The 26,993-nt window shown below is 42.7% G+C and overlaps 1 protein-coding gene across 1 annotated transcript in view; it reads left to right on the top strand.

The window, feature by feature from the left end:
- Positions 1-855: 855 nt before the first annotated feature.
- Positions 856-26,993, top strand: part of RAP1GAP2 (RAP1 GTPase activating protein 2) — a 263,765-nt gene continuing 237,627 nt past the window's right edge. The window contains exon 1 of the mRNA XM_070735240.1: positions 856-1,204. Coding sequence (XP_070591341.1) covers positions 1,098-1,204 — 107 coding nt within the window. The 5' untranslated portion in view covers positions 856-1,097. The remainder of the gene's footprint in view (positions 1,205-26,993) is intronic.

The following is a 26,993-nucleotide window of genomic DNA, read 5'->3' as shown; positions in this document are numbered from 1 at the left end:
AGGAAGGAGAAAAGTGGGAAAGGGAGATGGGAAGGAGAAGGAAGGAAGAAAGGAAGGATAAAGAAGGGCAGGAGGAGGAAAGAAGGAAGGAAGGAGAAAAGTGGGAAATGGAGATGGGAAGGGGGAGGGAGGAGGAAAGGAAGGATAAAGGTGGGAAAGGGAGGAGGAAAGAAGGAAGGAAGGAGAAAAGTGGGAAAAGGAGGAGGAGAGGGAAGGGAGGCAGCAAGGAGAGAAGGAAGGAAGGAAGCAAGCAAGGAGAAAGATGGGAAAGGGAGGAGGGAGGAAGGAAGGAAGGAAGGGAGGAAGGAGAAAGATGGGAAAGGCAGGAGGGAAAGAGAAGGAAGAAAGGCAAGCAACCAACTCTTTCATCATACCCACCTTTGTTTTCCCCCAGCCTCTCAAGTTGTAGCGGTTTCCCCCTTCTTTTGCAAACAGAACCCACCCCCAAACCCCCAACAATCCCGGGGTGAATTCAGGGATCTCCTGTCAATCGGTCGAGAAGCCACTTCGGGGGTTGGCGGGGAGGGGGGGCAGGCGGAGAGAGGCAGGGCGGGCTGGGTCTTCCAGTGCCAAAACGGTCTCGTCATTTCTGAGCTTTGCCGGATCCCTCGCCGGCCGGCCTGCCTTGCTTTGCCGAGGAGCGCCGCCGCTGCTCTCCGCGGAGCGCGATCTGCCGGGGAGGAAGGAAGGCAAGGCGAGGGAAAGCCCAGCGCCCCCGCCGCCTGGAAGAGCGCGCCGGGGCGGGCGCACCGGGGTGCCCCGAGGCAGCGCGCAACGCACTCCGGGCGAGGATCTTTGGCGGGGCGGCGGGCGAGCCCTTCCCATCCGGCAGCCTCCCAAGCCGGCGCGGCTGAAGGACAGCTTGGCCAGGTGTGACCCCGAAGGTCACCGGAGTCCCCAAGTCGCACCTGAGCGCCACCTTCTTCTCCCTCCCGGCGGTGCCCGGATTAACCAAAGCCGGAGAAGAGGAGCGCGTAAAGGAAGGGAAGAAGGAGAAGGCGCGCCGGAGAGAGGCAGGGCTGCGCTTGCCTGGCCGTCTTGAAGAGCCCTTTTTTGGGGGGGCGCTGGGAAGAAACACCCCCCTTTTTTCCTTGGCCATGTCAGAAACTTCCCACAGGATGCGGTCCAACAGGGCAGGGATCCGAGCCGCGGTGGTACTCATAGGGTTGTTGCACAAATCCAGAAAGCAAAATAAAGAGAAAAGGTAAATAATATGCCACCTGCTTTTTTGGGGTGTGTGTTTGTTTGGGTGTGATGGATTGTGGGCTGCACCTTTTGGGTGGGTCAATTCAACCCCCCCCCGGATTTGGGGCAGGGAGTTGGGGGGGGTGTTGGTGGGATGGACAACTTTGCTGGGGGAATTAGGGGTGGGTGGGTCAAGATGCCCAAATAGTATTGGGCGGCCACCTTAGCTGTGGTGGTCTGAAACTCTTCAGCCCCGTTTATGTGGTGGTCTTAAATTCCTTGTCCCCATTTATGTGGTGGCCTTAACCTCCTCGTCCCTGTTTATGTGGTGGCCTTAAGCGCCTCATCCCCATTTATCATTCTCAAGAGTAACCTGAAGCAGCCTCTGATCTTGCAAAGATTTGTCAAAATTCAGATTTTGCCCTCTCAAAGTGGCAATGAGTTCCACTGGCAATCGGCCGACTGACAGTGTTTGAAATTGAGATGCTGTACATTGGGGTTGTTTTGCTCTCTTGTAACTCGCAGTTCGGATAAGCCGATCTGGCATAAATAGAATAGAATAGAATAGAATTTTTATTGGCCAAGTGTGATTGGACACACAAGGAATTTGTCTTGGTGCATATGCTCTCAACGTACATAAAATAAAATATACATTTGTCAAGAATCATGTGATACAACACTTAATGATTGTCATAGGGGTCAAATAAGCAATGAAGAAGCAATATTAATAAAAATCTTAGGATATACGCAACAAGTTACAGTCATACAGTCAACATGGGAGGAAATGGGTGATAGGAATGATGAGAAAAACTAGTAGAATAGAAGTGCAGATTTAGTAGAAAGTCTGACAGTTTTGAGGGAATTATTTGTTTAGTAGAGTGATGGTGTTCGGGAAAAAACTGTTCTTGTGTCTAGTTGTCTTGTTGTGCAGTACTCTGTAGCGACGTTTTGAGGGTAGGAGTTGAAACAATTTGTGTCCAGGATGTGAGGGGTCAGTAAATATTTTACCCGCCCTCTTTTTGACTCGTGCAGTATACAGGTCCTCAATGGAAGGCAGATTGACAGCAATTGTTTTTTCTGCAATTCTGATTATCCTCTGAAGTCTGTGTCGGTCCTGTTGGGTTGTTTCAGAACATTTTGCTGAGGGTGGGGAGAGACTGAGAAATGTTAGCGGTGGGAGGGCGAGAGCATGATTTTAAACACATTATTCGGTGAATGGTTTGCAGCGTGTTCTCTTCCAAACTAGGGGGAAAAAAACAAACCCAAAACGCCCCGCTTTCCTTTTTGAGCCTTGGGTAATAATTCAGAACATAGTTATTCCCTTTTCCTACAGGATGGCAGGTGTAATTAACTTGAATTTCTGTCCCCCCTGCCCTCTCTATATAGGACTTAAAATACTCAATCTGAGGCCTTCTGATTTTCTTACCTGGATAATTCTTTTTTTAGTTTTCCTTTCTATCCAGACAACAAATGATTCAAAATGAAAACAGCAGGCATAATTCTGGCATGGTGGGGAGGCCCGAGAGAAAATAATAATGTGCAAAAAGTTATTTTGTTGTTGTCATTATGATTATAATAGAATAGAATAGAATAGAATAGAATTTTTATTGGCCAAGTGTGATTGGACACACAAGGAATTTGTCTTGGTGCATATGCTCTCAGCGTACATAAAATAAAATATACATTTGTCAAGAATCATGTGGTACAACACTTAATGATTGTCATAGGGGTCAAATAAGCAATGAAGAAGCAATATTAATAAAAATCTTAGGATATAATAGAATAGAATAGAATTTTTATTGGCCAAGTGTGATTGGACACACAAGGAATTTGTCTTGGTGCATATGCTCTCAACGTACATAAAATAAAATATACATTTGTCAAGAATCATGTGGTACAACACTTAATGATTGTCATAGGGGTCAAATAAGCAATGAAGAAGCAATATTAATAAAAATCTTAGGATATACGCAACAAGTTACAGTCATACAGTCAACATGGGAGGAAATGGGTGATAGGAATGATGAGAAAAACTAGTAGAATAGAAGTGCAGATTTAGTAGAAAGTCTGACAGTGTTGAGGGAATTATTTGTTTAGTAGAGTGATGGCGTTCGGTAAAAAACTGTTCTTGTGTCTAGTTGTCTTGGTGTGCAGTGCTCTGTAGCGACGTTTTGAGGGTAGGAGTTGAAACAATTTGTGTCCAGGATGTGAGGGGTCAGTAAATATTTTCCCCGCCCTCTTTTTGACTCGTGCAGTATACAGGTCCTCAATGGAAGGCAGATTGGCAGCAATTGTTTTTTCTGCAGTTCTGATTCTCCTCTGAAGTCTGTGTCGGTCCTGTTGGGTTGCAGCACCAAACCAGACAGTTATAGAGGTGCAGATGACAGACTCAATGATTCCTCTGTAGAACTGAATCATGACGGTGGCTGTTTCTGGTAGCTACCAACTTTTGGGAAACATCAGAACTCTTGTTATTTTAAAGTCAGCTGAAGTGAGCCCCTGCCAAACTAAGAAAGAAGGGAGTGTGTTTGACAAGGTAGTGTGGACATGCTCTGTTTATTTAGTGCGCACCGCTTTAGGAAAACGGGATAGGCGATTGCTTCAAGGAAATTCACTCAAAACATTCTGGACAGGGTCAGACAAATTATTTCAGCTAATATGTACTTTGGCTTGGCAACAGAAAGGGACAAGGTCTATGGTCTCTAAGCTCGTGAAAGTAACACATTTCAGGCAAACTAGTAGTGCAACTTTAGGGTCTGCTATAAAACTGAGCTTATTGTCAGGCACACTTGTAACAAAAAACAGAAATATAGAAGATTGACGGCAGAAAAAGACCTCATGATTCATCTAGTCTGCCTTTATACTATCTTATATCTTATGATGGATATATGTTTATCCCAGGCATGTTTAAATTCTATGGAGAGGGGCAGCATACAAATCTAATAAATAATTAAATAAATAAATTCAGTTACTGTGGATTTACTAACCATGTCTGCTGGAAGTTTGTTCCAAGCATCTACTACTCTTTCAGTAAAATAATATTTTCTCACGTTGCTTCTGATCTTAGAAACATAGAAACATAGAAGTCTGACGGCAGAAAAAGACCCCATGGTCCATCTAGTCTGCCCTTATACTATTTTCTGTATTTTATCTTAGGATGGATATATGTTTATCCCAGCCATGTTTAAATTCAGTTACTGTGGATTTATCTACCACGTCTGCTGGAAGTTTGTTCCAAGGATCTACTACTCTTTCAGTAAAATAATATTTTCTCATGTTGCTTTTGATCTTACCCCCAACTAACTTCAGATTGTGTCCCCTTGTTCTTGTGTTCACTTTCCTATTAAAAACACTTCCCACCTGGACCTTATTTAACCCTTTAATATATTTAAATGTTTCGATCATGTCCCCCCTTTTCCTTCTGTCCTCCAGACTATACAGATTGAGTTCATTAAGTCTTTCCTGATACCTTTTGCTCAAGCTTCGAGCATTCGTGCACATTACCCGAAGAACATTATTTTCATTATTAGTTTGCCCCTTATCATCAACAACTACATCTATTTCATTTGCAGCTCCCTTTTCATAAGCTTCCAAAAACTGCTTTATCCTCATTGGTCGGGGACAGAAATCACCCACATCAGTTACATCTCTGTCCCCTTTACCTAGTTTAAATGCCTGTCCAAAAAAGTTCTGAATTCCTCACCGAGTACCTGGGTACCTCTGTATGATGGATGCAAACCATCCCTCTTAAACAACTCCCTATTAGACCACCTACTGACATCATGACTTACATAGCCAAAACCTTCATCTTTCCCCCAACTAACCTCAGATTGTGCCTCCTTGTTCTTGGGTTCACTTTCCTATTAAAAACACTTCCCTCCTGAACCTTATTTAACCCTTTAACATATTTAAATGTTTCGATCATGTCCCCCCTTTCCCTTCTGTCCTCCACACTCTACAGATTGAGTTTATTACGTCTTTCCTGATATGTTTTATGCTTAAGACCTTCCACCATTTTTGTAGCCTGTTCAATTTTATCCATATCTTTTTGTAGGTGAGGTCTCCAGAACTGAACACTGTATTCCAAATGTGGTCTCACCAGCGCTCTATACAGTGGGATCACAATCTCCCTCTGTGTTAATATAACTTTTTTTTTAAAAAAGTGGCTGTAATCCTAAGAATTTTGCAACTGATTTGTGTGGCTTATTATCTTTCTTATTTTTCCTCCTTGTATTTATGTATCCCACCTCCCCCTTTTCCTCTTTGTAAATTGTCCTCAGTATCTGAGAATAATAACACACACACACACACACACAAGTGGTTAATCACAGACTGGTTAATCAATTGTAGTTTGTTCTCAGGATGTAAGAAAAAACGTTTGAGATTTGTCACTGGCTCCACTCACATCGTACAAGGACACTTCACTGGGTCCTGAATTAACCTGTTCGTTGGGTTTGCACTGTGTGTTTGACCGATAAAACTAATCAAACAGGTTAGGCTCTATTTAAGAGAATTTCAAAAATAATGGATATATATGAATAAGATAAGATTTTTTAAAGGTTACTGTGTTCTGTGGTTGCAGACTATGTATCAGGTCTTCAAACGAATTGGTGTGCATATTCTATGGATGGTAGTGTTCTTTTGTATCTTAAAGTTTTCTATTCAGGATCAAGAGAAGGAGGACTTGAGTTTGAATTTCCATCCAGTCATGAAAAATCACTGGATATTTGTAGATTGGGGGGGGGGGGGTGTTTCATAGCCTAAACTTATTCAATGGTATTGCAAGAGTTAAAAGAATGAATAATGGATTATCTCAACTTGCTTTGGAGGTGTAAAATAAAAAAGGCAGTTAATAAATATTGTATTTTCCCAATTCAGGAAACCTTGTCATATCTCAATGGCCTTGTCAGAAAAAACAACCCCTTTTATATTTGTGTATATGATAAGCGTGATTAAAAATAACACCATTACTTGGGTCAGAGAGTTTTAAAGCTGTGAAGTGTAAACATAGAAACATAGAAACATAGAAGTCTGACGGCAGAAAAAGACCTCCTGGTCCATCTAGTCTGCCCTTATACTATTTTCTGTATTTTATCTTAGGATGGATATATGTTTATCCCAGGCATGTTTAAATTCCAAGGATCTACTACTCTTTCAGTAAAATAATATTTTCTCATGTTGCTTTTGATCTTTCCCCCAACTAACTTCAGATTGTGTCCCCTTGTTCTTGTGTTCACTTTCCTATTAAAAACTCTTCCCTCCTGGACCTTATTTAACCCTTTAATATATTTAAATGTTTCGATCATGTCCCCCCTTTTCCTTCTGTCCTCCAGACTATACAGATTGAGTTCATTAAGTCTTTCCTGATACGTTTTATGCTTAAGACCTTCCACCATTCTTGTAGCCCGTCTTTGGACCCGTTCAATTTTGTCAATATCTTTTTGTAGGTGAGGTCTCCAGAACTGAACACAGTATTCCAAATGTGGTCTCACCAGCATTCTATATAGCAGGATCATAATCTCCCTCTTCCTGCTTGCTATACCTCTAGTTATGCAGCCAAGCATCCTACTTGCTTTCCCTACCGCCTGACTGCACTGTTCACCCATTTTGAGACTGTCAGAAATCACTACCCCTAAATCCTTTTTTTCTGAAGTTTTTGCTAACACAGAACTGCCAATACAATACTCAGATTGAGGATTCCTTTTCCCCAAGTGCATTATTTTACATTTGGAAACATTAAACTGCAGTTTCCATTGCTAATAAATAAATGATTTCTATGGAAATCTTTCTTAAGAATCCTGGGGTGGTGTTAGGTGGTAGGAAAAAAACCTCACACTATACCAAGTCAGATAACACAACAACCCCAATAAAGATGCGTGTAACAGCTGGTAGCCACTAGCAATCATGGTCATCTATGCTTCATTAAGCCTTTCCAGCTATTTGTCTTTCCAAGTATATAGCATTTCTAGCTGTTCATTAAGTAATAGCTTGTAAAAACATTTATTACCGGTTGAGTACAGTGGTACCTCTACTTACAAACTTAATTCGTTCCGTGACCAGGTTCTTAAGTAGAAAAGTTGGTAAAAAGAAGCAATTTTTCCCATAGGAATCAAGGTAAAAGCAAATAATGCGTGCGATTGGGGAAACCACAGGGAGGGTGGAGGCCCTGTTTCCTCCCAGGGGATTCCTCGAGAGGCCCCACAGAGACTTCTCCCCACCTTTTCCGGCCCTGTTTCCACCCAGGAGATACCTAGAGAGGCCCCACAGAGGCTTCTTCCCACCTTTTCCAGCCCTGTTTCCTCCCAGGAAATTCCTAGAGAGGCCCCACGGAGGCTTCTCCCTGCTTTTTCCAGTTACAGTTTCGAAGGCTCGGGTTTGTAAGTGGAAAATGGTGCTTGAGAAGAGGCAAAAAAAAATTCTATTCTATTCTATTCTATTCTATTCTACTCTACTCTACTCTATTCCAAATTAATGTGGCCCTCCGTTAAATAACAAGGGGAGGTAAGAGGAGTAAATGCAGGGGAGGCTGCATCCCGCATGGCCCACCCACTCCTGTCCGTCCACCCACCTACTCACTCACTCCCCGCCTTGCACAAATGGCTCCCTGTGGCATCTACTCTGGAAAAATCCAGGCTGGCGACGATGGCAAAAGCCCCACAGAGGCTTCTCCCCACCTTTTCCAGCCCTGTTTCCTCCCAGGAAATTCCTAGAGAGGCCCCACCGAGGCTTCTCCCTGCCTTTTCCGGTTACAGTTTCGGAGGCTCGGGTTTGTAAGTGGAAAATGGTTCTTGAGAAGAGGCAAAAAAAAATCTTGAACACCCGGAAAGTGTTATCTAGAAAAGTTCATAAGTAGAGGCATTCTTAGGTAGAGGTACCACTGTATATTATTTTGAAGTTGGATGGTCTACTTTGTGTTCCTCAGATGCAGAGAAGGTGAGTGATTTTTTTCTTCTCACCAGACCAGAGGTTTTCAAATTTGGCAACTTTTAAGACTTGTGGACTTCAACTACCAGAATTCTTGGGAGCTAAAGTCCACAAGTCTTAAAGTTTCCAAGTTTGAAGACCTCTGCTCTAGATTGAGATTGGGAAATCTGCCAAACTATATTTGGGCAAATCCCAATCTTTCCATGGCAAAAGCCGTTGTTTCCTTCTAGGAAAGTGGGCTCCTACTTGTCAGCAATGGGTTTAGAATTACTTTTGAGTGTGTTCATTGTTATTTATCAGAAAGGGGACGCGGTGGCTCAGCGGCTAAGACACCAAGCTTGTCAAGTCAGCAGTTCGGGGTTCGAATCCCTTGTGCTGCGTTAACTGGTGAGATCTCGTTACTCGCCCCAGCTTCTGTCAACCTAGCAGTTCGAAAGCGTGTAAAAAATGCAAGTAGAAAAATAGGGACCGCCTTTGGTGGGAAGGTAACAGCGCTCTGTGCGCCTTCGGCGTTTAGACATGCCGGCCACATGACCACGGAATCGTCATTGGACAGTGCTGGGTCTTCGGCAGAGAGAGACAGAGATGAACAGTGCCCCCTAGAGTCGGGAATGACTAGCACAGTGATGGTAAATACATGCCGCATGAGTCCAAGTGACTGGTTAGGTCCCACGGAATTGGCCTTGGTGGACAATGTCGCTTGGTGGGGCCTAGGGGAAGAGCCTTCTCTGGGGGGGCCCCGGCCTCTGGAATCAGCTCCCCCTGGAGATTTGCACTGCCTCCACCCTCCTCGCCTTGAGAAAGGGTCTTAAGGCTCATCTATGTTGCCAGGCTTGGGGTGATTAGATTATAGCACCCTGGTCGATGAATGTCAGGTATGATTGTTGTCTGAATGGATGTGATTGATTTTTAATAAAATTGGGGATTATAGATTAGATTATTTAGTTTTAAATTAATTGGATTTAGACTACCGTATTGTATTTTTTTTAAAAAATATACTTTATTGGTTTATACAAAAGGAAGTAAAACAGGGGAAAAGGGGGATGGAAGTACAAAAAAGAGAGGTGGGAGGGGAATGGGGTAAACAGTGTTGCTATATCACAGCTTATATATATTATTGTTTATACATTCCAAGTATTTGTCCATATGTAAATATTTCGTATTCAGTATTCTTATTTGAATAATCTTATAGCTGTAATATTTGATAATCCAACAATAACAGGAAAAGAAAAGGCGTAGAAAGGGAAAGAAGGGAGAAAGAAGGAGAGAAGAAAGAGAGAAGAGAGAGAGAGAGGAGAAGTAGTACATGCAAGCAAGCAGGCGTTTGTATTGTGATGGGTTAGTTTAATTATGTTTGTTGTTTTTGTTAGTGGAGCTTAATAATAATAGATTGTAATATTAGTAGTTTTCTAGTAATTATCGTGGATTGAACTCAGACAGGGATTGTATTGATTTTCGTCCGATTTTTTATTATATGTATCTTTATTTTGGTTTATATTAAGCAATTTTAATTATTTTTCGCTTTGTCGTCTTTAGAATTGGATAGCCATCTGAACCATTTCTCCCAGGCGTTGTAGACTACTGTATTGTATTGTTTTCTTTTTTTATATGTTGCAAGCCGCCCAAGTCCTCGGAGAGGGGCGGCATATAAATCCAATAAATAAATATAAAATAAATAAACTTTTCTTCCTCGGATGCCGAAAGTGCATGCGTGCACGCTATTACACATGCTGAAGTGCCCACACCCATAATACAATGCTGACCTGCCACCCATGCATATACACATGATCCTCCCCGGTCCCCGATTTCTGACTTTGGGTGGGCTCGGTAAGTTAGGTTTTTGCCTTCCCCAGGCTGCAGAGGCTGTTCTAGAGCTTGTGGAGGGAAAGAACGCCCTCTCCTGCCCCCCCGGAGGCCTTCCAGAGGCTGAAAACACCCTCCCAAGACTCTGTGTGAGCCGAAAATCAGCTGGCCAGCGTGCACATTTGTGCTGGCGCTGAGCTAGAGCAACGGCTCATGTGCTGACAGATATGGCTCTGTGCCACCTATGGCACATGTACCATAGATTCACCATCACTGGACAATACGTACATATTGTACACTGGACAATATGTACATATTGTACCATAGGTACAATATATACAAAGGGGCACAATCTGAAGTTAGTTGAGGGAAAGATCAGAAGCAACGTGAGAAAATATTATTTTACTGAAAGAGTAGTAGATCCTTGGAACAAACTTCCAGCAGACGTGGTTGGTAAATCCACAGTAACTGAATTTAAACATGCCTGGGATAAACATATTTATTTATTTATTTATCTATCTATCTATCCATCCATCCATCCATCCATCCATCCATCCATCCATCCATCCATCTATCTATCTATTTATCCAATACACAGATACATAGGAAGAAAAATAGACATGTGATAATATAAAAGAGGGTGAAAGTGAACTTAGAGGAGAGGATATATGAAAGGAAGAAAATATATAAGAGAGGTGAAAGAAAGGAAAGACAATTGTACAGGGGACGAAAGACACACCATCCTAAGATCAACTACAGGAAATAGTATGAGGGCAGACTAGATGGACCATGAAGTTGTTTTCTGCCATCAATCTTCTATTTATTTATTTATTTATTATTATTACTTAGATTTGTATGCCGCCCCTCTCCGAAGACTTCTATGTTTCTATGTTAGGTGCGAGGGGAATCTTTATCTTTTTATTGTTGCAAAGGGAACATGAATTGTCTACTGCAGTGGTCATGACTCTTTACCGCTCTGCCTCTGCCTGAAGGCTTCCGAAAAACCTGTGTTTTTGGAATGGCATCATTTCCAAGAATATTGATGTCATCATCCACTACAGGTGACTTCATTGCAATTGATCTCAAAAGAGGTGATTCTCCTGATAGGAGCGACAATGGCTCAACAAATATTCCCTCTTTTTTTCACCTCCATCCAATTCCTGATCTGGACCACTACCAGACATATGGCATTTACAGGGAGCCCTTGACATACAACGGTTCACTTAAATCTTTTAATGACCCTGCAAAAAAAAAAAAAAATCCAAAAATAAAATAAAACAAAATTTAAAAAATCCAAAATAGAACAGAACAGAACAGAATTCTTTATTGGCCAAGTGTGATTGGACACACAAGGAATTTGTCTTTGGTGCAAATGCTCTCAGTGTTCATAAAAGAAAAGATACATTTGTCAAGAATCATGACGTATAACACTTAATGATTGTCATAGGGATCAAATAAGCAATGAGAAAACAATAAATATTAATAAAAATCTTAAGGATACAAGCAACAAGTTACAGTCATACAGTCATAGGTTGGAGGAAATGGGTGATAGGAATGATGGGAAAAAACTAGTATTATTAATAGTGCAGACTTACTAAATAGTTTGACAGTGTTGAGGGAATTATTTGTTTAGCAGAGTGATGGCGTGCAGGAAAAAACTGTTCTTGTGTCTAGCTATCTTGGTATGCAGTGTTCTATAGCAACGTTTTGTGGGTAGGAGTTGAAACAGTTTATGTTCAGGATGTGAGGGGTCAGTAAATATTTTCCCAGCCCTCTTTTGTCTCGTGCAGTATACAGGTCCTCAGTGGAAGGCAGGCTGGCAGCAATTGGTTTGTTTTCTTGCAGTTCTGATTATCCTCTGAAGTCTGTGTCTTAAGAAGATGAAGAAAGTGTTAATTGTTTTGGGAACAGGCCATGACATGTTTAAATTCAGTTTCCTGTGGATTTACCAACCACTTCTGCTGGAAGTTTGTTCCAAGCATCTACTGCTCTTTCAGTAAAATAATAATTTCTCACGTTGCTTCTGATCTTTCCCTCAACTAACCTCAGATTGTGTCCCCTTGTTCTTGTGTTCACTTTCCTATTAAAACACTTCCTTCCTGAACCTTATTTAACTCTTTAACATATTTAAATGTTTTGATCATGTCCCCCCTTTCCCTTCTGTCCTCCAGACTATACAGATTGAGTTCATTAAGTCTTTCCTGCTTAAGACCTTCTACAAGCTTGGTTGTCTTCTTGCAGATGATTGATTACCCAGCACTGATGATGTTACCTAACTGGGTAATGAAATGTCTGAAAGTAAACCACTGAGCTCAGGGAAAGGCACCAAAGATCTGTTTCTATTTCCTGCAAAATCCCCCTTTTTTTAGCAGAGCTTTTTCTATGTTTTGAGAAATGGGTCAGGAACACCCCAGTTAAAGTAATGAATTGCCTCGGTTTGTTTATAGAGCAAAAGGCCTTTTCATTCTCCTTTATTTTGAAGAAAAAGAGGGTGGCTGAGAGTGAGGGCGAGAGAGAAAGAAAGATTGATTTCCTCCAGCGCCTCTTAATTCCATTTGTTTAGATGTGTTAGTGTCCGTCGGTGTGATTCATAGTGTCTGTTGCCGTTTTGTGAGACACCGCAATCTCTATATTGCAAGGGGTGGAATATGGCCTCATTCGTTTATATCTCTGGATATACCGTCTTCCTGTCATTCTCTCTGTTAGTTATTTTTTAAATTAAAAAAGCAGTAGAATTAGAAAGTAATAATGAATACAGGTGGTCTTTAACTTACCACAGTTCATTTAGTGACTGTTCAAAGTTACAACAGCATTGGAAAAAAAGTGATTTATGATCATTTTTGTAAAAAGTTTTTTTTTAAACATATACAGTGGAGATTCCTAGAGAGGCCCCACAGAGGCTTCTCCCCGCCTTTTCTGACCCTGTTTCCTCCCAGGAGATTCCTAAAGAGGCCCCACAGAAGCTTCTCTCCATCTTTTCTGGCCCTGTTTCTTCCCAGGAGATTCCTAGAGAGGCAACCACGGAGGCTTCTCCCTGCCTTTTCCGGCCCTGTTTCCTCCCAGGAGATTCCTAGAGAGGCCCCCACAGAGGCTTCTCCCCGCTTTTTCCAGCCCTGTTTCCTCCTAGGAGATTCCTAGAGAGGCCCCACGGAGGCTTCTCCCTGCCTTTTCAGGTTACAGTTTCGGAGGCTCGGGTTTGTAAGTGGAAAATGTTTCTTGAGAAGAGGCAAAAAAATCTTGAACACCCGATTCCTATCTAGAAAGGTTCGTAAGTAGAGGCGTTCTTAGGTAGAGGTACCACTGTATTCATACAAATGTCAACGCATATACCTTACAAAAGTGTCAGAAACAGTACTTTAATCCATATTCCTTATTATTTCTATATCCATATTTACATCTTTTTCTATATTAATAAATTACTACCTTCAGATCTCATTTTCTCACTCTGCTTATATACTCTTCATCTTGGAGAGTGGCTTGCATTGGCTGCTGATCAGTTTCTGGTCACAATTCAAAGTGTTGGTAATGACCTTTAAAGCCCTACATGGCATTGGATCAGAATACCTCCGGAACCGTCTTCTGCCGCACGAATCCCAGCGGCCGATTAGATCCCACAGAGTTGGCCTTCTCTGGGTCCCGTCAACTAAACAATGTCGTTTGGCGGGCCCCAGGGGAAGAGCCTTCTCTGTGGCAGCCCCGGCCCTCTGGAATCAACTCCCCCCAGAGATCAGAACTGCCCCCACCCTCCTTGTCTTTCGCAAACTACTTAAGACCCACCTATATTGCCAGGCATGGGGAAATTGAGACATCTCCCCCAGGCTTTTTATAGTTTTATGTATGGAATGCGTGTGTTGATGGTTTTTAAATGAGGGGTTTTTAGATGTTTTTTAATATTAGATTTGTTTACATTGTCATGCTGTTTTATTATTGTTGTGAGCTGCCCCGAGTCTTCGGAGAGGGGTGGCATACAATCCCAACTAGATTCCTTCCCTTCTCTCCAACCAACCTTCCATCCTCTCTCTTCTGCTCCTTTAACCTTCTCCAAAAAAACCCTACTTCGTCTCTCCCCTTCTTAATTTGATCATTTTTCACACAACCATTTCAACATCCTAGTAGTCACCTGATCCAAATTCAGTCACTTAGCAACTGACTTATTTATGACAGTGTCCTGGGGGTCATGTGATCCCCTTTTATGACTGTCTGACATGAAAAGTCAATGGGGAAACCAAATTCATTTAACAACCATCTTACTAACATAACAATGGCAGCGATTCACTTAACAGTGGCAAGAAAAGCCACACAGACATTGCCAAAAAGGCACTAAGAGTGGTCAATCTAATCTTGCGTAGTGTAATCTTACACTCCTAACTAGAGGATGCAAAACTTTCGCTAGACCAATTCTCGAATACAGCTCACCTGTCTGGAACCTGGACTGTATATCAGACATTAATACAACCGAGAGAATTCAAAAATATTTCACGAGACGAGTCTCCCACTCCTCCGCTCGCATCAGAATACCTTGCGCTTAGACAACTTGGAACTAAAGAACTAACCTATCTAAATGTAGTTCATAAAATCATCTGTCAAAATGTCCTACCTGTCAATGACTACTTCAACTTCAACCACAACATTGACCCCTATGACAATCATTAAGTGTTGTACCACTTGATTCTTGACAAATGTATATTTTATTTTGTGTACGCTGACAGCATCTGCACCAAGACAAATTCCTTGTGTGTCCAATCACACTTGGCCAATAAAATTCTATTCTATTCTATTCTAACATTACAGGAGCACACAATAGATTCAAACTCAATGTAAACTGCTCCAAACTCAATTGCAGAAAATACGACTTCAACAACAGAGTGATCAATGCCTGGAATTCGATTCTCAGTTTTTTCCCCCCAAACCCTCAAAACCTTAACCATAGACTATCTACTGTCGACCTCACCCCATTCCTAAGGGGTCTATAAGGGGGGTGCATAAGTGCATCACTGTGTCTACTGTCCTTGTCTTACTGTCCTATTGTTCTCATTTATCTGTACTTATTTTGCTTAGGTTTATGTTATACAGCGGTACCTGTACTTAAGAACTTAATTCATTCCGTGACCAGGTTCTTAAGTAGAAAAGTTTGTAAGTAGAAGCAATTTTTCCCATAGGAATCAATGTAAAAGCAAATAATGCATGCAAACCCATTAGGAAAGAAATAAAAGCTCGGAATTTGGGTGGGAGGAGAAGGAGGAGGAAGAAAAGGAGGAGGACAGTTGCTGCTGAAGGAAGAAGGTGAGGTGAGAGGAATAAAAAAAATCCAAAACTTAAAGGCTTAAAAAAAAAAAAGGAACTTTGAGGCGGCGAGGAGGAGCACGCGCCTCCCATACACCCAGTACGAGGCTGCCTCCCATACACTGTGCCAGAGAGAGAAACCCAGGGGGAATGGCAGGAAACTGGCCAGGCCTTTGTGCCGCTCTCAAATTTCCTGGGAAATTTTTCCGGGCTCAGGTTCTTAAGTAGAAAATAGTTCTTAAGAAGAGGCAAAAGACCCTTGAACACCCAGTTCTTATCTAGAAAAGTTCTTAAGTAGAGCCATTCTTAGGTAGAGGTACCACTGTACCTGTATTATGTTGTACATGTTTGACAAGCAAACAAACAAATAACATTGAATAAAACTCCATAAATGTCTCACTTAACAACAGAAATTTTGAGCTCAATTGTGGTTATAAGTCGAGGACTACCCCTGCAAGTAAAATAATGTCTCAGCCCAACCCATCTCACAGGGGTTCTTGTGGTGTGGAAAATAGGAAGACGAAGGAGTATTATATATTTCCCTGCCTTCTATAAATAACCTTGGGTTATTTAAAGAATAATAGAGGCAGAATAAAGCTAAATAAAAAGGAAAATTAATGTTGTTTTTCAACCACAAGAAACTCTTTCTCTTTGTTCTCCTCTTATGTGGGGGAAAAAATCACCTATTTTATCTATTGTTACCTGGACTAACAACAGTTGTGAATTAACTTAAAACAGATGCTCCGTGTTGTTTTTGTACTTGGAATTTCTCATTAGTACATGAAGGTGAATCAGGCTGCAATGTGAATTGAGGTAAGCTGTACAAATTGCATTAACAGTGTATTAATGAGTCATATATTATTTATTCATTTTAATCAATTGGTACGATTGCCCAGCTCTCCAAGTGGCTCTGGGCCACAAAGGAAGTTAAGTCAAAATAAATACAAAATAAATACAGACATAAATACAAAAATTAAAATGCAGGGCAGCTGAAGAATAGGCCACAATTGAGTTACTAATATAGCCAGGAGACAGGACCTTTCGTACATTTGCACACACACACACACGCACACACACACACACACACACAAACAAACAAACACAGACACGGATCTAGACGCAAAACTGGACAGGATCAGATTGGATATATGTTTTTATTTATTTTTATTTATTTTATTTATTGTTAGAGTTGAAAGGGACCATGCAGGTCATCAAGTCCAACCCCCTGCCTGAGCAGGAATCCTAAAGCACCCCAGCCAAATGGCAGTCCAATCTCCTCTTGAAAGTGTCCAGAGTTGAGGAGTTCACAACCTCCGCAGGCAGGTTGATCGCTCTGACCGTCAGGAAGTTCTTCCTTACTTCTAGGTTGAATCTCTCCTTGGTCAGCTTCCAGCCATTGTTCCTCGTCCGGCCCTCTGGTGCTCTGGAGGATAGAGTAACCCCCTCCTCTATGTGGCAACCCCTCGTATACCTGTATACCGCTATCATGTCCCCTCTGGCCCTCCTTTTCTCTAGGCTATCCATGCCCAGTTCCCGCAATCTCTCTTCGTAAGTCTTGGTTTCAAGTCCCCTAATTATCTTGGTTGCTCTTTTTTGCACCTTCTCTAGAGTTTCAATGTCTCTTTTGAAGTGTGGTGACCAGAACTGGATGCAGTACTCCTGATGTGGTCTGACCAGGGCGTAGTAGAGTGGTATTAATACTTCCCTGGTCTTGGAGTGTATCCCCCTGTTGATGCAGCTTAGGATAGTGTTGGCTTTTTTGTCTGCTGCTGCACATTGCTGGCTCATGTTTAGTTGATTATCCACCAAGACTCCAAGATCTCTTTCGCAGTCAGTACTGCTGTTTCTCCCAGGCTGTATGTGTGTCTAGATTTTTTTTTTACCAAGGTGAAGGACTTTGCTCTTGTCGACATTGAACATCATGTTGTTAGTGTGGGCCCATAGTGTTAATCTGTCTAGATCTTTCTGTATTTTGAGCCTGTCCTCTAGGGTGTTGGCTGCCCCTGCCAGCTTGGTGTCATCTGAGAATTTGATTAGTTCCCCTTCTACTCCCTCATCCAGGTTGTTGATGAAAATATTGAAGAGTACAGGGCTTTATTATGCTTTAGGGCATAATAGCCAGCTGGGTCATTTTGAGCCAATCACTAGGAGACTGTGAGTTCTAGTCCTGTCTTAGGACTTCTGAGTGTCTGCGAGTATGAATTTTATACTCTTTTTTTCTCTATCTAGATCTATTGATTTTTCATGCTTGCAAATTCATTACATCCAGGAAAATCTAGAGGGAATTTTTGGTCTCACAGTTCTTGAGAAACATGTCCTATATGGTCGCATCATCAAAAATTTGGACACTTGGCGACTGGCATGTGTTTATGAAGGTTGAACTGCCCATGTGTCATTTGATCACCTTTGGTCAAACAATGTCAATGGGGAAGTCAGACTTAAGCCATTCACTTAGCAACTACGAGTCTACGGAGAGGGGCAGCATACAAATCAATCAATCAAACAAACAATCAATCAATCAATAAACAAACTATGTTGCTGACTTAAAAAACTGGCATAAAACTCACTTATCAACCGTCTGGCTTAGCAGTGGAAATTTTGTGCTCCATTGTGGCCGTAACTTGAGGACTACTTGTCCTGAATATTCAGATGTCTCCTGCACATCTTATAAAATCTCCCCCATTAAGAGGGGAAGGCCTTCCAAACCCTCTGGGTACCCAGTTTTTTGGAACAACAGAGCCATTTTTCACCTGTTTTTGCACACAGAGGGTCTTGGAAGTCTGCAGAGTGGCTCCTGGGGCCTGGGGATTGTAAAAACGACTCCGTTTTTGCAAAAAATGCCCCTTTCCCCCCAGCCCTCAGGAGCAGTCTGCAGGCCTCCCAAAGCCTTCGTGCATCCCATTTTTATAAAAAACGGGTCCATTTTTCGTAAAAATGGGACGTGGGGCAGGGCTTCTGGAGGCCAAAAGTGGCTGTATACAAGTCCTCAAAGAGGGACGGGATATAAATCCAATTAATAATAATAATAATAATAATAATAATAATAATAATAATAAAAAAAAATGTCAGTGCATCTATTATTATTATTATTTTATTTGTTTGTTTATTCATTTATTAGATTTGTATGCCACCCCTCTCCGCAGACTCGGGGCGGCTAACAACAATAAAAAGACAACGTAAACAAATCTAATATTAACAAACTAAATACCCTAATTTAAGAGATCAGTCATACATACATACAGTCATACCATACATAAATTTTATAAGCCTAGGGGGAAGGGAATATTTCAATTCCTCCATGCCTGACGACAGAGGTGGGTTTTTAAGAGCTTACGAAAGGCAAAGAGGGTGGGGGCAACTCTGATATCTGGGGGGAGTTGGTTCCATAGGGTCGGGGCCGCCACAGAGAAGGCTCTTCCCCTAGGTCCCACCAAACAACATTGTTTAGTCGACGGGGCCCAGAGAAGGCCCACTCTGTGGGACCTAACTGGTCACTGGGATTTGTGTGGCAGAAGGTGGCCCCGGAGATGATGATGATGATGATGATGATGATAATAATAATAATAATAATAATAATAATAATAATAATAGATGCACTGACATTTCCACCTTCTTTTAGAGAAGGAAACCTTCATTTTATACTCCAAAGAATATAGTATCTATAGTCGAACAGAATACAGCCTGTTAAATTTTGCTGTTTTAAACCCTGTTTTTTCCCCCTTCAGCTAATGGGCTTGGTTTGAACTGGCAGAAACCTCACCTTCTTTTCTCACTTTTTTCTTGCAAGCACTTTGACATTCAGGTAGGGAATGTGTGATTTTCTTTTTTTAGGGCATTCACACTACTCCCACTCCAGCTTCCAATAGCCATAGAAACATAGAAACATAGAAGTCTGACGGCAGAAAAAGACCTCATGATCCATCTAGTCTGCCCTTATACTATTTTCTGTATTTTATCTTAGGATGGATATATGTTTATCCCAGGCATGTTTAAATTCAGTTACTGTGGATTTATCAACCACATCTGCGGGAAGTTTGTTCCAAGGATCTACTACTCTTTCAGTAAAATAATATTTTCTCATGTTGCTTTTGATCTTTCCCCCAACTAACTTCAGATTGTGTCCCCTTGTTCTTGTGTTCACTTTCCTATTAAAAACACTTCCCTCCTGGACCTTATTTAACCCTTTAACATATTTAAATGTTTTGATCATGTCCCCCCTTTTCCTTCTGTCCTCCAGACTATACAGATTGCGTTCATTAAGTCTTTCCTGATACGTTTTATGCTTAAGACCTTCCACCATTCTTCTAGCCCGTCTTTGGACCCGTTCAATTTTGTCAATATCTTTTTGTAAGTGAGGTCTCCATCAAATATTTTTTTCCTTCCTCCGAGGAGTAGCGCTTTGTTGTTCAATCCAGATGTCTCTTCCTCTTTGTTTTTGGGAGTACAACTGAATGCCAAAGTGAGCAAAATGAAGCCTGCAACTGAAGCTGGTGGCAAACAGGGGGGTCAGCTGGTAGCATTTTTGCTACCCCACTGCATCTACGAGACCGCCTTCTGCCGCACGAATCCCAGCGACCGATTAGGTCCCACAGAGTGGGCCTTCCCCGGGTCCCGTCAACAAAACAATGTCGTTTGGTGGGCCCCTGGGGAAGAGCCTTCTCTGTGGCGGCCCCGGCCCTCTGGAACCAACTCCCCCTGGAGATTAGAATTGCCCCCACCCTCCTCGCCTTTCGTAAGCTCCTTAAAACCCACCTCTGCCATCAGGCAAGGGGAACCGAGATATTCTTTCCCCCAGGCCTTTGCAATTTATGCATGGCATGTTTGTTTGTTTGTATGTTTGGTTGTATAAATAAGGTTTTTTTAAATTGTTTTAGTATTAGTTTTAGTATTGGATCTGCATGATGTTTTGTACTATTGTTGTTAGCCGCCCCGAGTCTACGGAGAGGGGCGGCATACAAATCTAATAAATGAATGAATGAATGAATGAATGAATGAATAAATAAATAAATAAATAAATAAATAAATAAATAAATAAATAAATAAATAAATAAACTTCTTACTAGCAACACAGCAAAAAATCTAAAGTTGCAAATGGATTGCTGTCACTTTTCCTTTTCCTCCAAGTGGAAAGACAAAACTTCCCCCTGCAGAGAGTTCTTTCCGGGCACAATCAATCACAACACTGCTGGCTTCTTAATTTGAATGATCAGCCAAACTATGGCTCTTTTTACCTGCAGGAAAAAACATTGAAGGAAAAAAGAAAGAAATAAGGATTTCAATCTGTTGAAGTTAAGCCGTAGGTTTCTAAAACTTAGAGGGGAAGTCATCCCGTTTTTGTGAAATGGGTGCACTTAAGGCAGTGATGGCGAACCTTTTTTCCTCAGGTGCCGAAACACATGTGTGCATGTACTATTGTGAGCGTGCAAGTGCCCACACCCATTTTGCTTGAGGAGGGCAAAAACAGCCTCCTCCGCCCCCCCCCCCACCCCTGGAGGTCATATGCAGCCTACTTCCTGTTCTGTCGGGCTCTCTGGTAGAATCCTCCCGAAAATTCACAGGTACAAATTTCAGACACACACACATTTGAACATTCAAAACAATGTTCTTTATAATGAAAATTCACTTAAACTAAGCCCTATTTTTGTAGAGCAAAGAGCACTCGTCTCCAAACAAACTGGTAATTTGTACAAGTCCCTTATCAGTTCTGTGATACTTATCTTGCAGCTGTGAGGCAATTCACAGTCCTTCTTCTTTCACAAAGTGAAACACACCTTGCTCTGGTTTAGTTTCAAAGTGGGGAAAAATCAGCATACAAAAGGTCAAAGTCAGCAAAGCAGGCACGAAACATAATGATCAGATAATCCTCCACAATGGCCAAACCCATAAATAGCAGCCTCACTAATTACCACAGCCCCACCCAACCACAGGTGGCCTCATTTTCTTTGATAATAATCTCTCAGTTGTTGCTGCCTATGCATCGCTCTCCGCATGCGTGGCTGTATCATTAACTCTTGTTCTGAATCCAAGGAGGAGCTAGATAATAGATCTCCTTCTGAGCTGTCTGCCCCACTCTCCTCCTCCCTGTCACTCATGTCTTCTTGGTCAGAGGAGCCTTCATCAGCAGATTCCACCGGGGGCAAAACAGGCCTGCAGCATGTGGATGTCTCCCCCACATCCATAGTCCTTGGGGCAGGAGCTGGGCCAGAGCGAACCACAACAGTAACAAATCTAATATTTAAAATCTAAAATAACAATTTTACATTAAACAATTTTACATTAAAAAGTCTAAAAACCCCTAAAACATACACACGATCATATCATACACAAAAACTACAAGGGCAAGGGGGAGATGTCTCAGTTCCCCCATGCCTGATGGCAGAGGTAGGTTTTAAGGAGTTTACGAAAGGCAAGGAGGGTGGTGGCAATCCTAATCTCTGGGGGGAGCTGGTTCCAGAGGGTCGGAGCCACCACAGAGAAGGCTCTTCTCCTGGGTCCCGCCAAATGACATTGTTTAGTCGACGGGACCCGGAGAAGGCCAACTCTGTGGGACCTAACCAACCGCTGGGATTTGTGCGGCAGAAGGCGGTCTCGCAGATATCCTGGTCCGGTGCCATGAAGGGCTTTATAGGTCATAACCAACACTTTCAATTGTGACCGGAAACTGATCAGCAACCAATGCAGACTGCAGAGTGTTGGAGTAATATGGGCATACTTAGGGAAGGAAGCCCATGATTGCTCTCGCAGCTGCATTCTGCACCATCTGAAACATAATAGCTTTCTCCAGTGAATTCCCTTGCAAGATGTCGCCAAAATAAATGAGACACAGTTTTGTAATTTTTCCCCCTTTCCAGTGACATATCTGGTATTAGGCTCTCAGTACTTGCTTGTTCCTCCAATTTCCTGACAGTTAGAACAATTAATCAGTGGAATGACTTGCCTCCAAGTTGAGATTGGATCAAGCTAAGGATCAATGCTAAGACCATACGAAGGGTGACACAATAGGAGTCCTCTAATATTTGAGAGGCTATCACAGAGACGAGGGGAAGTCAACCTATTCTTCAAAGTGCTTGAAGGCAGGATAAGAACTAACAGGCAGAAGCTTATCAAAGAGAAATGAAACCTAGAATTAAGGAGTGATTTCCTGACAGTAAGAATCATTAATCAGTGGAATGGCTTGCTTTCGAAGCAGTGGCTCTTCCATCACTGGAAATTTTTAAAGAAGATGTTGGACAAACATTTGACTGAAATGGTGTAGAGCAGCGGTGTCACAGCTTGCATTTGGCTCATGATGTGGTTGGATCTGGCCCGTGGAGCTGTCCTGGAAAATGCAAGGGACCAGCCCGCATCACTTCGGTCCGATCTGGGAACACTGCTATCCTGTCTCCCCTGGTCCTTCTCTTCGCCATACTGGCCGTGCCCAGTTCCCAAGGGGGGACAATCTCAGGTTAGTTGAGGGAAAGATCAGAAGCAACATGAGACAATAATATTTTACTGAAAGAGTAGTAGATGCTTGGAAAAAACTTCCAGCAGACGTGGTTGGTAAATCCACTGTAACTGAATTTAAACATGCCTGGGATAAACATATATCTGCGGAGAGGGGCGGCATACAAATCCAATAAATAAATAAATAAAATAAATATCCATCCTAAGATAAAATACAAGAAATAGTATAAGGGCAGACTAGATGCGCCAGGAGGTCTTTTTCTGCCGTCAATCTTCTATGTTTCCTGCAACTGCTCTTCATATGTTATAGTCATCAGACCCCTAATCATCCTGGTTGCTCTCTCCTGCACTTTCTCTAGAGTTTCAATGTCTTTTTTGTAGTGTAGTGACCAAAACTGGATGCAATACTTTAGGTGTGGTTTAACTATGGCTTTATAGAATGTTATTAATACCTCCCTAGTCCTAGATTGTCCTATCGCTTTATTAATGCAACTTAATGTACCGCTGCTTTCTTTTGGATATTTTTAACAATACCATTAGCATTTAAACACATACTGCTTCACAGTGCTTTACAGCCCTCTCTAAGCGGTTTACAGGGAGTAAGCATATTGCCTCCAACTATCTTTGGACATTTTCAAGAGGAGATTGGACTGTCATTTGGCTGGGGTGCTGTAGGATTTCCTGCTTAAGCAGGGGGTTGGTCTTGATGATTGGGAGGGATTTGGAGGAAGTGGTTGGGAGGGATCCTAGCAATCATATTTTCAGATATATCTACCAGCCAAGCTATCAACTAAGGCTTGAGACACCTGAAGCTTGTAAACCAGGGCTAGGGCCTTGTTCCCGACGCACAGCTGACGCAGGAGGTTCCCCTGAGCCCCTGACACCAGCGGAAGTAACCCAAGACTTCGCTCCGCAGCCTCCTCAAACCCCCAGCAGCAATCCCAACGCCCAGCTGACAGCGGAGCCTTGCACAGGCATACAGCTGACGTAGGAACGTCAGTGGAAGTAGCCCAAACCCGCTCCGTGATCCGGCTTTGTATCCGCAGCCTCCTTTAACCCCCAACAACAATCCCAACGTCCAGCTGACATCGGTGCTTCGCACTAGCATACAGCTGACAGTGGGAATGTCAGCGGAAGAAGCCTTAATCTCCTAGCTGACGCAGGGGGTTCCCCAGAACCCCCAGACGTCAGTGTACGAAGAAGCCCCAGCCCGGCTAGAACGTAAGAATCTGAGCTTCAGGGGGTAATTTGCATACTCCTGGTGCATGCTGGGAAGAAGCTAAAAGCTCACCGCGAGGCAAAAGAACACCGGGTTTGCTGACCAGGGAAGCAGAGGAAATCACCAACCCAGCAAGAAGAGCAGACATGTCACCTCTGCACTCTCCCGCACCCACCCTGCAACCTACCACACACATAAAGAACAACAGAGAGAGAGAGAGAGAAGATACACCAACCATGCACACAGAAGTCACTCCCCGAACAAGCATAGATGAAGACGGAACTGAATCCATGGTGTGCTGCAGTTTGTGCTCCATGTACTCACTCCTCCCCTCAAACCTCCAAAACTTTACCTGCAACAAATGCAAACTCATCCAGCTACTTGAGGAAAAAATCGAAAACCTAGAGAAAAACCTAACAACCCTGAAGCACCAACATCACAATGAGAAAATCCATCAGACTCCCAACAAAACCAACACCCCAGAGGAGCTAAGCTGAATCCACGCCCCAGAAGCAGTAAATAGCTGGACACACATCACCCTAAGACGAAAAAACAAGCCTCCACCAACTCCAACACTCCTCCTCCCAACCCCACTGCCTACAAGCAACAAATATTCAGTACTCTCGGAACAAGAAAACCTGCAAACATCTGACAAAGAACCACCAAGAACCAAGCACAACACAACTCCACCAAAAGCCTCAACAACAGAAGCTAACCTCCCTCACCCCAAGCCAGCCAAAAAGAAAAGGAGAGTACTGGTAATTGGAGACTCAATCCTCAGGGGAACTGAGCCTCCCATCCGCAGACCAGACAACCAATCTACAGAGGTGTGCTGCCTCCCTGGAGCTAAAATCTCTGACATAACTGAAAACCTCACCAAAATACTCAAACCCACGGACTACTACCCACTATTGGTGATTCATGCGGGAATCAATGACACAGGGAAAGACATGAACCAAATTATGAAAGACTATGACCACTTGGGCAACACAATCAGAAAAACAGGTGCTCAGGTTGTTTTTTCTTCCATCCTCCCCACTAGAAGACCACACCCTGCCAGAGAACGCAAAATCCCGCAGATAAATCACTGGCTTAAAGGATGGTGTCGCCATAAGAACTTTGGCTTCCTCGACCATGGCCTGCACTATCTCCAAGAAGGGCTTCTAGCAAGCGACGGGCTACACCTCACTAGAGCAGGGAAGAACCTCCTAGGCAACCGACTAGCCCAACTCATCAGGAGGGCTTTAAACTAGCTCTGAGAGGGGAGGGTAACCAAACTATACGACAAAACACTGAACAAAACAAGGAAGGGGAATGGGACAAGCCTACAAACAAACCTGAGAATAAAAAATTTCTACCTGCAAACAAACACAAACATCTAAAATGCCTGTACACAAACGCACAAAGCTTGGGAAACAAACAGGATGAACTGGAATTATTAATACACGAGCGCCAATACGATCTAATTGGAATCACAGAAACCTGGTGGGACGAAACACACGCCTGGAACACACAGATAATGGGTTACAACCTCTTCAAGAAGAACAGGTCAAACAAGAAAGGAGGAGGTGTTGCACTATACATCAAAGACCACTACACTGCCACAGAACTACATCCAACCAAAGATGATAACCCCCTAGAAATCATATGGGTCAACATAAAAGAAAAAAAGAGCAACACCACAATTGGAGTATACTACAGACCACCCAATCAAACAGACACAATGGACGACCTCTTCACATGCCAACTAACAGACATATGCAACAAACACAGCACGACAATAATGGGGGACTTCAACTACCCAGACATCAACTGGAAAACTAACTCAGCACCAAGCGGAAAGTCTGCCAAATTTCTTTCCAGTCTAGCTGACAACTTTCTAACCCAAAAAGTTGAAACAGGAAGCAGAGGGAATGCTATATTAGACCTAATACTAACAAACAGGGAAGAAACAATAGAGGGAACAGAAGAAGAAGGGAAACTGGGAGAGAGCGACCACGTCATCCTCAAATTCAACATAGTGCAATCACTAGCTACTATACCCAACACCACTACAGTCCCAGACTTCAGAAAAGCGGACTTTAACAAGCTCAGAGCGAACCTTGAACAATGCCCCTGGAACGAACTCTTAGAAGGAAAAACCACTCAGGAAGCCTGGGCGATCCTAAAAAACAGCATCATAGACGCCCAAAACAACGCAATCCCCATGAAAAGGAAAAACAGGAAAACCAAAACTAAACTTGCATGGCTAAACAAAGCCCTCGCAGATGACATAAAAGGAAAAAAAGCTAAGTACAAACAATGGAAAGAAGGACTCATAACCAAAGCGGAATATCAGCAAACAGCCAGTTCCTGCAAACAAAAAATAAAAACAGCAAAGGCACAATATGAACAACACCTTGCAGCGGAAGTCAAAGACAACAAAAAAAGATTCTTCCAACACATCAATAATAAGAAGAAAATCAAAGAAACAATCGTCACACTAAAAAACGAAGAGGGTAGAGAAATCACAGACAGCAATGACCAAGCACAGCTACTCAACGCCTACTTTGCATCAGTCTTCACACAAAAGGGAACCTCCCTCCAACCAATCTGCAATTTAACTGCAACAAACTGCCCCAGAACCGAACTCAACATAGACAAAAGCACAGTGAGGGACTACCTGAGGGAACTCAACGAATACAAATCACCAGGGCCAGATGGACTTCACCCCAAAGTCCTAAAAGAATTGGCAGACACCATAGCGGAACCACTCCTCCTCATCTACCAAATATCCTGGATCACTGGAGACCTACCGGAAGACTGGAAGCGAGCTGACGTAGTCCCCATCCACAAAAAAGGCAAAAAGACCGACCCAGGTAACTACAGACCAATCATTCTGACCTCTATACCTGGAAAAATATTGGAGAAAATAATCAAAAAACAACTTACCTACTTCCTAGAAACAAACAAGATCATATCCAATAGCCAGCACGGATTCATCAGAAACAAATCATGCCAAACCAATCTCATATCATTTTTCAACACCATAACCAAGTCAGTTGACCAACGCAACTCAGTGGACCTCATATACTTGGACTTCAGTAAGGCTTTCGATAAAGTCGACCACAATCTCCTAATCCACAGGGAAGTACTA

The sequence above is a fragment of the Erythrolamprus reginae genome, chromosome 1 (genome assembly GCF_031021105.1).
Source record: "Erythrolamprus reginae isolate rEryReg1 chromosome 1, rEryReg1.hap1, whole genome shotgun sequence".
NCBI classification, from domain to species: domain Eukaryota; kingdom Metazoa; phylum Chordata; class Lepidosauria; order Squamata; family Dipsadidae; genus Erythrolamprus; species Erythrolamprus reginae.
Note: the sequence above shows the minus strand (reverse complement) of the source record. Positions and strands in the feature narration are given on the sequence as shown.